General features: G+C 50.7%; 1 protein-coding gene across 1 annotated transcript; it reads right to left on the bottom strand.

The window, feature by feature from the left end:
* Positions 1-5,134: 5,134 nt before the first annotated feature.
* MSX2 (msh homeobox 2) lies at positions 5,135-10,929 on the bottom strand. The gene is made up of 2 exons (XM_069028840.1): positions 10,517-10,929; positions 5,135-7,024 (listed from the first exon to the last, which is right to left on the bottom strand). Exons 1-2 carry the CDS (start codon positions 10,875-10,877, stop codon positions 6,600-6,602), a joined length of 786 nt encoding a protein of 261 aa, XP_068884941.1. The 5' UTR covers positions 10,878-10,929; the 3' UTR covers positions 5,135-6,599.
* Positions 10,930-11,175: the final 246 nt, after the last annotated feature.

Genomic DNA, 11,175 nt, shown 5'->3' with positions numbered 1-11,175 from the left:
GCTCGGGGGAAGCGCCCCGGGCCGGGCTCGGGGCAGGGGCTGCCACCCCCGCCGGGCACCGCGGGGCCGGGGCGGCTCCAAGGGCGCTCCCCTCCCGCTGCCGATTTTTGCCTCGGATCAAAACAGCCTTGAAAGCCCCAGAAATCACCGGGGAGGGGAGGAGGAACGTCAGCAGGAGCTGGACTTCTAAAAACCGTTCCGCCCCATAGGCTTTAATATTAAAAACCCCCTAGGAGCCTCAGACACTGTATTAATTAGTGCAACCACCCATGAAAAGTTGGGTTTGGAACAGCATTCTTTGCCCTGTGTGAAACAGCAACCCTAATAAACAATTGTTAACTTGGCCTATTGCCTCTGGTAAATTACACAGCATTAAAAAATAATGCTTTTCATATTAGGCAGTAATTAAAGGTTGGGACAGCTTTAAAACAAGAGGGGGAGGGGAGGAATCAAAGAAAATATAAAAATGTTCTTTCAAGAGTTATGGGAGGCTAATAAAGTATGTCTGTTATAGTGCACCACTTTGCCCCCAGCTACAGCCAAACTGGAGCCACTGCAATTGCCTCTCAATAAGATAATGATATTCCTTTCTCTGCTATTAAAAGGCTCCCAGTGCAAACTTAAAATGATTTATTTAATTTAAGAAATTATGAGGTGTAACTTCAAAGCGTAAGCCGTTAGTAATGGAAAACACCAGGTTGTTTAAAATTATAATAATAATTGTTTGGAATACAGTGACATCAAAGTGCTTTCATCACCAAATAAAATATAGCACAGACCCCCAAATCCAGTGGAGTTTATTGAGTAGACATTTTTTGGTGTGTTTTTATTATTTCCTTATCAAGAGACATTATTTTAGCAGCTCCTTTTCTCAGCTTTGATGTTTTGACAGTCTTAAATTAATTTTATTGCATTTTTTTGGCTCGGAGATGGGAGATTATTCTGACTGCTTATTTTTCATTATGACTTTTTTGTTTTCAAGAACCGGTTTGTTATTTAACACAGCACCTTGATAAGCGCAGTCGAAATGAATTGGCCATTACAGGTCATTAAAAAGCAAAGAATTCTGTTTTCAAGCAATCCATTACACGTCTGGGAAAATATTCCTACTTAAAACAAACTTCTGAGTTGAACGCTGGCATAATCAGTTTAATAAAACGGGTAGAGCATAATTTTAAGGAACGTGGGTTTTTTTTCTCTTTACGAGATTCTTGCTTATTCAAAACACAGCAATCTAAGAAATACATATACAAAGCATTTTGCCAAAAAAAGAGACCTGCCTTTGCAGCAAGAACATCACAGAATGTTTTTAATTTCCTTGAACAGTGTTATAAAACCTTAATCGCGCATACATTGCTCGAGACTTTTTCTTCCCAAGCAAAGCAGAATTATTCCAATCCCCTTTAAAAATGGTAGCGTTTTAAAATATACTGCAGTTGCAGCTTTATAGACCGGTATTTCCACTAAAACAGCAGGGACAGAATTGCTCGGGTGTTAAAAGACTGAAATATAATGGATGGAAAGATTTTTATTCCTTGCGTGCAACCAGTTGGGAGCTGCTGGTAGCACCCGCCAAAAGCCTCATGGATTACGGTGGGAAACACACAGCGAGGGGCGAGGGGAGTCAAACACAAACCAAAATAAAAAAGCTCAACAACAACAAAAGACCCCAAATTTCCCCCCTCTGCCTTTCCCTGAGGCAGCGAAAAGGAGCGTGAACCGTGGAGCGGCGGCTCCTGGGTTTCGAAGCGCTGGGATGAGCTGTGCAGTTTCCCTGAGATCCCCCGTGCTTTTCACTGGAAAAATGTGCCCCCTCTGCTCTGGAATGGAATAAGGGGAAAGAAAAAAAAAAAAAAAAAAAAAAGATTGGAATAACCTCTTTGTTTTTATTTTGCGAGAGAAGCTTCCTACGCCAAGAATGTGGGCGCTGCCGAAAGTAGGTTAACTTCCAAAAGTGACCCCCGGAAAAGGCATGTTGGCGTCTCCGTGGCTGATAGTGAGTGTAGGAACGGGAGGAACACAGTCACACTGCCGCATGCTGGGCTTTATTCGTTCGAGGAGACTTTTTTTTTTTGGTGCTTTTAATAATTTTACTTTTTTTTTTTAATAAAGAGATCCAGGTTAGTCTTCGGGGATGCTAAACGGGGGACAAATAGAGAGGGGAAAATAATATACTTTAGAGAGAGCAAAATGTTCACTTTTCTCTCGGGGGGTGGGAGTGGATCCGCCGCGGCTGCTCCGCAGAACCTCTGGCTATTTGTGTGCAGCCAGGGCACGAGTGCGTGGCTTGGAGCCGCTTCCGAGGGCGCAGGGCCCCAGAGTTTGGCTCTTTCTGGTCGTTCTTTCTCATCCATCCCCTCCGTGGGCTCCCCTCCTCCTGCAGTGTGTGTCCAGCTCTCACCCCAAAATCCTGCAGAGCCCCAGGTGTGCGCGAAAGGGACATTGGAGTGTCCGTGGCACTCGTGTGAGAGCGGAATACCCAGCTCCCCGCTCCGGAGAGGTGGGGGGTGCGTGTGAACCGCCGGGGCGGTGGAACCAAGGGTCAGGACAAGGCTGGGAGCCGGGATGCGGCTGAGGGGCTCTGCCCGGTCTGGAGGGCACCTGAGCCCCCCGCAGCCCCGGGTGGGCTTCGCGGGGCAGGTGTCGGGAGCCCGTCCCCATCCCCATCCCCATCCCCGTCTCCGTCCGTCCCCATCCCCATCCCCGTCCCCGTCCCCAATCCCCATCCCCATCCCCATCCCCGTCCCCGTCCCCGTCCCCGTCCCCGTCCCCGTCCCCGTCCCCGTCCCCATCCCCATCCCCATCCCGTCCCCATCCCCGTCCTCATTCCCGACGTCCGGCCCGTGGCTCGGGGGTCGCGGGGTGCCCGCAGCCCCCGGCCCTCAGCAGAGGGATCCCCCCCGCTCTCCCGGGCACGCCGCTCTCAGCCAGGCAGCTTTCCTCGTTCGCCATAAAACGCAGGAATTCCGGGCTCTGACAAGGCAACGTGACAACATGAAATGCAGGCTCGGAGCGCCCGTGGCTTTAGGTAATGAACGCTTGGCCGGAGCGAGGCAGAAAAGCCCAGTCCCAAATATTTATGTCAACAAATCCATCCCCGGTGACTGAAGGTCCCGGGAGAGCCGCGCTGTGCCCGGCTGGCCTGAGCCGCCGCTCAGCAAGTCCTGGTTTTAAGGATCGGGGTAATTTATCGCGTTGTTTTTAATGTTTATTATTTATTGCTCTAATTATTTTTCACTTTCTATCGGGAATTTAAAATATATAGATGTACCTGGAACAGATGCCAACTCCTTTCAGTCTCACTCAACTTCTAATCATCGCATCTGCTTTGTGTCAGAAAATACTTTGGGAACAATTTAACTTTGCATTAAAATAACTAATTAAAGCCACACCTCCCCAGCCTCTTGCGAAAGTGGGGGAGGAATTTCAGTAAGTGCATCGCTTTTAATGATAGCATTCTGATTTCCCTGCCTCGCTGTAATTTATTCAGTTACAGATCTGCCTGCGGGGCAGCTCCCATTAGGACGATGATGAAGTCTCATGAGTAAAGCTTGACACCTCCCTCCTAATAAAATATAATACTCAATTAACTCGGCCTTTCTGAAGGCTTTAATTGGAACAAGTTAATAATGGGCGCAGGGTGAATTGTCATGCCATCCGCAGGCTCCGAGAAGGTGTCACGGATCCCTCCTTGCCTTTCCCAGAGCAGAGGTTGTAACCGAGATTTGGAAGCTTTTCCTTCAACACCCTTGTGTGCCGCAATAAATCTGTATCCATTTAGGGATCTATCATAACACACGCAAAGCTCCTGCGCTCAAAGAATTTCCAGCAAAAAGATTTAGCTGTAATCCCTGACACAGCTGATTTATACCGAAGGTTAAAAAAGACCGCTGGTTTATTTATAGCCCAGCCCGGCTAAGAAAGCACTCGGGACAACCGGCCAGGCAAGGACAGGGCCGAGAGGGCTTCGCCTCGCCCTGGATTCAGGGGGATGATGCTTCGGGAAAAGGCAATCCGGGAAAGAAGCGGGTTTCTTCCATTTTTATGCGGCGGTAAATTCTAATTTGAAGAGTTTGCGTGGAGATTGGGCTCCCCCAGCTTTGTTCCCTACATCTGCGAAGCGGGGAGGTCACCAGGGGTTTTCCCGGGAAAGGGAGGAGGGTGAGCAGGGCGAGCTCCGCGAGTCCCTGCGCTCCCCAAGCCCGCAGCCCCTTCCCACAGCCCGGCTCTCCGAGTGTCTGATTCCCCGACCCTTTCCTTCCCGATCCCGCGGGATGCTGAGCCAGCCGGGATGCGGCTGGGAGCCTGGGCGACGGGAGAATTCCCGGTGCTCCCAGCGGCGGTGCCGGCAGCGCGGTGCCTGCGGGATCCGCACACCCGGAGCGGGGAGAGCGCACCCGGGAGAAGTCCCGGGGGGGCAAACACAGCTGGGCAGGGGGCAAACACACCTCGGACCCGCGCCCCCTCCGAACCCCGACAGCCCTCCTGAGACACCATTTCCATGGGGTGGCACTCGGGTGTGCCAGGGTCCCCCCGGGTCCTCTTATCCGAGCCCCCCCTCACCAGGGGAGGGTGGTCCAGCACCTGCTCTCTGAGCCTGGCCCCAAAACTGTGCGAGAGCGCAGCACCCTGGGGCCCTGAAATGCAGCTAAAGCACTGCAGGGCCCCCGCCAGGTTTAACCTGTCCCAAATTCCCCCTCAAATCCTTCGGGAGTCGAGACCCCTCTCCCTCTAAAGCACAGAGCTGAGGTGGAGTCGAGGGGAGAGCTCCCAAGGAAAGGGAAAGGCACACGAGCTGAAAGCGATGGAAACATCAGCGGAGTAAGATGTTGTAAAGAACAGAGGCGCCTAAAAGCGGTTGTTAAAAACAAGGAAACCTCATAAAAGCTTTGGCTTTTGACTCTGAAATGTTGACTTGCAATTCACCTTCCCGCGCTGCAAATTCGGCTTTAAATCAGATCGAGGAAGGGGAAATAATCACAAAGGCAACCCAAACATTCCTTTGAACTTGACCCAATGGTGCAAAACACACACAGAGAGAAGGCACCTTTCAAAGGACTCCAAACACCAACAGACCCACACACGATTAAACACGTTTTTTCTTTTTTAATTTAATTCGAAATAAGAGATAAGAAATAATAAATCTTCAATAAAATATATAAAATTGTACAAGGCATCCCTTTCAAAGGGATTCTCCTATGATGGGAGATCAGGGGTGAGGGGAAGGGAGAGAGGAAGTTCATCTATAGTGGGTCCCAGGCGGCATCAATGCCTGGGTCAAAACAAACCAAAACCAGCAAAACCTCGTGGCTTTTTTTTTTTTTCCTTTTTTTTCTGATTTTTTTTTTTTTTGTTTCATCTCTTTCCTCCACAACAGCATGCTAAGAAAATAAATCCAGGAGAAACTCTGACTTCAGTGCTCCACAGCCTTGGGAGTAACTTCCTCATAAACTTTAGCGAGAGTAATACACATAATACAAGAGTTACAAGGAGAAGCCTGGGGAAGCTGCAGCCAGAGCTCCCACGGGGACAGAGAGGTCACACAGTCTCTATCACCCATCTGTCCTGCTCGTGGGGCTGATTGTGACACCTGGATCTCTCTTTAGAAGGGCTTGAAGCACGAGTCACTCCTATTGGCATCCTTAGAACGGAAGAAAACTCGGGGGGTTCTGTTTAACACAGGCTGTGGCAAATACTAACAAAAACCCCACAACATCCCCCAGAAGGGTTCAACAAGCCTTTCTGGGAACAACCCATGTCTTCCTCCCTTCTCTCCTGGCTTTCCAAGAGCATTGCAGAGCCAAGATTACCTGGCTGCAGCTAAAAATTTCTAAGCACGCCAATAGGAAGAGATAAAAACCAGCCTAAGAACCCTCCCTTGCTCTTCACCTCCCCTCCCAGTGCTTTACAAAGGCTGAAGCTATTTATACACATAAAGGCGTTACAGGAGCCGTGGTGGGGAAAGCTGGGCTCTACATTTAGGGGCCCTGCTGCTCATCTCACTGAGGTTTGGGATGCAAAACTTCGCCCTCCCCCTAGAAATGCAGGGATTTGCTGGCTCTGAACTTCACTGAGACTCCACCGGCTCTAGTTTCTATTTACACGTCTCTAGCTACAGGCTCTGCTGTCCTTAAAAAAACAACCAAACAACAAAACCTGGATTAGACCTTTTTATTGCCCTCCCCCCTGCCCCCATGTGAAGTGATGGTGACTCAGTGTGGCTCAAGGGCACACACCCCTCTTATTTAAACCCGTGGTGGGCCAGGAAGGTCAGGGAATTTCTGCCTCCGTATGATAAAATTCCTTTTTCACCCGTTCTTTTTTTAACCTAGTTTTACGTGCACTGGATAAAACCCCTACATTTACTCAATTTTTTTTTTTATATGTTGGTTTTTATGCTTTTTTTTTTTTTTTTTTTTTTGCTTTCAGGAGCAGACTCTGCGTGCTCAGAGCACTCTCAGGAGACGCCCAACCCGTAGCAAACTCCCAGACACTCAGGATGCCAGATAGAAGCGTGCAGAAGGAATGGCCAGTACTGGTTGGGGTTCTGCCTTCTCAGGGCTGGACAGGATCCACCAGGAAGTCTGTGTTGGATCTTCTTAGGATAAGTGGTACATGCTGTATCCAACGGGAGTGGCGTAGAGTCCAACGGGCGGGATGGGAAGCACAGGTCTGTGAAAAGGGTAGGATGTCCCATACAGGGAGGCAGCCTGGATGGGGGAGTTGATGGGGAAAGGGAGGCTGAACCCCGACGGCAACATGGGCTTCGCTGCCATTTTGAGCTTCTCCAGCTCGGCCTCCTGCAGTCTCTTGGCCTTGGCCCTCCGATTCTGGAACCAGATTTTGACCTGGGTCTCTGTGAGGTTGAGGGAGCTGGAGAACTCGGCTCTCTCGGCGATGGACAGGTACTGCTTCTGGCGGAACTTGCGCTCCAGAGCCAGCAGCTGGGAAGTGGTGAACGGGGTTCGGGGCTTCCTGTTCGTCTTGTGCTTCCTCAGGGTGCAGGCAGTGGGGCTCAGGTGTCCTGCAAGGAAGGGAAAGGCTGGTTATCACAACAGCAGGGACAGCCTGGAGCTCTGCAGGGATGCTGTGCCTGGTGGGTGTCCCTGCCATCCCCTCCAAACACGGGAGCCTTTGGCAAAGGGGCTCGGGAAATGTCTTCCTGGCCAGACTTAAATTCACAGCACTTCAGCTGATGTGCTGGGAAGGGAAATTTTGCCTCAGCGATTTCAAAAGGGACAGAGGATTCACAGGTCACTTTGGGAGTCACTTCACAGGGGTCTAGAGCACACAAACCAGGACAACTCCAATAAAGCACAGGGCAAACACCACAAAAGCGGGAGATTCCCAAAAGGACAGAGGGCAAGAGGAGAGCTCAGCCCTGCTCCAGGATTTCCCCACAAAGCACAACAAGTGACAGCTGAAGAAGTGGATCTGACAATTTTAGTGGTTTTGCTAATGGGACATTTTTCCTTGCTGTTTCTTCTTCCCAATCAAGTTTTTCCACTGCTTATTAACTTCGATTTTCAGTGAGTATTTTCTGATTATCAACCAGTATAAAAAAACCCCTAACAAAAACCCAAACAAGAAAGCAGCGCTCTTTTAATTCAACATTTCGCTTTTATGACATTTGCCAATTAAAAAATAAAACAAAACCCAGACAAAACTTCAGCATTTTGTAGCCAATAAAAGCCAGAAAATCCACCACCTTTTGTTCCTGCCTTAAATCCCAGCCAGGTTAGGCAATATTCCCGGGATGGCAGAGCGCTGACTTGCCTTTAGATTAATTTAGCACTTCACTAATAATTTTGCAATCTAAAGAATAACTAAAAAGCAGGTGGCTGACTTCAAGAGCTCGGTAATTTGGCTGTGTTTTGCTCACTCCTGGGGCACAGGACAAGTCACCCTGGCCAGACACAGCAAGTGACACCCAGGCTGCCCGAAGAGGCTGCTGAGTTTTGTTCCCGCTGTGGTGTCTGCTTCAAACGCTTGTCAGTATTTGCACTTTGGGTTTTCTGGACTCGTTTCTCTCTTATTTAAAAAAAAAAAAACAGACTAAGAAGCTGTTTAAGCATGTATCATGCAATTAAAAAAAATCCCACAAGGGAATTGTTGAAAAGTTCAGAAAGGGGAGGGAGAAAACAGTTACAGCGGGAAAAAAAATCAAACTTCTCTTATTGCTCTTCCTCTGGATACTGAAAGCCAAAAATAAAGCTCTTTTAGGAAACAACTTGTCAAATATTGGCCTGTGATCCCACCAGGGCAGTTTAATAATTCAGGTGCTCACCGTGACAGCTGATTCACTTCTAAAACGGCATTAAACTAAAGCTCCAGCAAGCCGCCCCTGAATTCCCTGCCGCTCAGGCCGTTGTTCCACGCTATTTTTAAACCCAGCTCCTTTCTTTTCCCAAAGTGAAGCCCTCCCCAGACTCAGCTGCTCGCAGCAGGGACAGGGTTTGGAGGGATGGCCGTGGCTCCGTGTCCCAGCACCTTCCCCCGCTCTCGGGTGAGCCCGACCCGTCCCAGCTCCTGCCGCGCACGGGGAAATCGCAGAAACACGCTTTCCCATGAAATCCCGGGAAATATTCGCCCCGGGATACACCCCAGAGTTCCCAGGCTTCCTCTCTCGCAGCCCCCCGAAGCACTGCCAGGCTCTGGTGAGCAGCAGGGACCGTCGCCACCGCAGCCCCCGGAATTGCGTTTATCCCGTGCCAGTCCCCAAGCCCTCACTGATTTGTTTCGCTGTTTTTTCTCTTTATCCTCCTTTTCCTGGCCAACATCGGACAAAAAAATCATCATTTGGAGAGGGTTCCCTCTCTGCGTTCCTCAAAATTCTAACTTTTACAGCTTTTCCCCCAGCTCATCCCACCCGTAATATTAATATTAATAACAATAAATCGAGGGGCGGTTTTTAATGTCAAAGCTCTCCATGGACAGGCAGTTTTCCTGCGGGAGAACCGGTCATTGCCTCCTGCCGAGGTGGGAAATCAGGAAAATGGTCGAGGCCGAAGGATTTTCCCTGCCCTGATCCTCAGTTTTCTCCCCAGATCCCTCTGAAGTCACTGGAACTCCCAGCTCCTGAAGTCCTTTACAAAACTATTTTGCCAATCCCGAGAACGAAAAATTTTCAAAGAGAAAGCGGAGAAATTTCAAAGGGGAAAAATGTAGAGGGAGATTATTAGGCCGTGTCTAAGTCTGGGGTTTTGGGCAGATTTAGAGAAGGGGTCCAAGCAGTGGCACACGCTTCTTTTCATGTTTTTCCAGCACACTTGGAGTACCTGAAAATTAAAAACTGGAGCTACACAGGGCATGCCACGGGCGGGATGCCTTCCTCCTGCCCTCTCCAAGCACGATAGAAATCAAATTAATTCGGAGTTATCATAAAGGAAAGGAAGTGGATGAAAGCCAAATCGAAATTATTGTTAAAAAAGAAAATAATAAGGAAAGCTGTAATAGCACTAAACTTTCCTCTTGCAATAGTAGATTGCGGAATAAATTCCGTGAGACAGTTCACGTCTGTAAAGTGTCTAACTTAAATAAAGCAGAGCATGTAATTTCCACCAGGCAAGTTTGGGATGCTCGGACAAGAGGGGATAAATCCTGACACAGGTGTGCAGCTTCCCGGCCATGGGAAGGCAGGAAGCCTGGCACGGCCGGGATGTTCCTTCCCCTTCTCCTGAAGGATGTTTTGGAGCTTTTAATTTCTTAAAAGCAAATTTTTTTCCTTTTTTTTTTTTTTTTCCCAAATCGCCCGGAAAGCGAAACGCGGCTCAGAGCCGCTCGGACTGCAAAGGGATTTCAGAAGCGACCTGTCACCTCCGGAGCGAGTGTCCCGAAGGCGGGGGACGAGGTCGGGAGGGATCGCGGGGGCTAAAGGGGTCAGGACCAGTTCGGGGAACTTTGACAAACTCTAGAACCGGGGATGGAGGGACAAACCCCGCACCGGGAGCCAGCGCGGAGCCAGCTCAAGGTTGGAAAGAATTCCCGAGTTTAAGAGATTGCTGGGCATCGCGGATGGGAGAAGGGAACAGGGAGAAATGCCAGTTGTTGTTGCAACGGGATAACATAAATGGATGAGCTGTCTGCCAGGGGGTCGAGAGTCGGGAAAGGGAGCTGGTCCCTGGTGATTTCTGATCCTTCTGTGGCTTTGAAGGCGGTATATATTTATATACCGTATAGAAATATATAACTCTATAAATATAGAACCGTAATAAATATGTGAAGAACTATGTAAATATACCTAAAAATCACACACATATGAATACCTTTAGGAGCACCATGGAATCTCAGAATGTTTTAGGTTGGAAAGGACCTTAAAATCATCTCCTTCCATGGGCAGCGACACCTTCCACTAAACCAGCTTGCTCAGGGCCCCATCCAACGTGACCTCGAGCACTTGCAGGGATGGGAATACAGGATATAAAACCGAAGGTAAAATACAGGCTCTATGAGTATTTATCTCCGTGCTGCAGCGCATCCCGCCCGCCCCCGCCGCTCCCGGGCGCTCGGCACTCACTTGGCGGCGGGGAATATCTCCCGGCCTCCGAAGGGATCCAGGACGAGCCGTCCTCCGAGTTCTCCGACTTGACCGAGGCGGTGTCGAAGGTTTTTGTAAGCGCCCCGGGCGGGCTGTGCGCGTCCCGGGAGCCGTGGCCCGCCAGCAGCAGGTTCCTGGAGGTGCCCACGGCCGCCCCGTCGGCGCTGCCGCCGGCCGCGGGCAGCGGCGGCTCCTTGGGGGGGGGCTTCTTGTCGGACATGAGCGCTTCCACGCTGAACGGCAGGCTCGACACCTTGACTTTGTGGTGCTCCTCGGCGCCGGCCGCCGGGCCCTCCTCGTCGGAGGAGAAAACCTCCTTGGCCTTGTGAGGGGAAGCCATGGCGGTGCGGCGGAGCTGGCGCTGCCCGGCGAGTGCGGCGGAGCGGGCCCGGCCGCCCCCCTTTTCCCCCTCTGGGGCTCCCCGCCGCTGTCCTCCTTGGGCGAGCGGGGGAGCCGCCCCGCCGGCCAATCAGCGCCCGTTCTGCTGCGTGACGTCGTGAGGGGCGTCATCCCATTGGCTGAGAGCGCGCGGGGGGCGGGCCCAGCCGGCGCCGGTGGCGGCGGTGCCGCGCGGGGAGTTCCCGGCCCGGCCCCCCCGGTCCCAATTAGGGGTTAATGACACTCGGGCCGCCCGCCGA

Source organism: Aphelocoma coerulescens, chromosome 13 (genome assembly GCF_041296385.1).
Source record: "Aphelocoma coerulescens isolate FSJ_1873_10779 chromosome 13, UR_Acoe_1.0, whole genome shotgun sequence".
NCBI lineage: Eukaryota > Metazoa > Chordata > Aves > Passeriformes > Corvidae > Aphelocoma > Aphelocoma coerulescens.
Note: the sequence above shows the minus strand (reverse complement) of the source record. Positions and strands in the feature narration are given on the sequence as shown.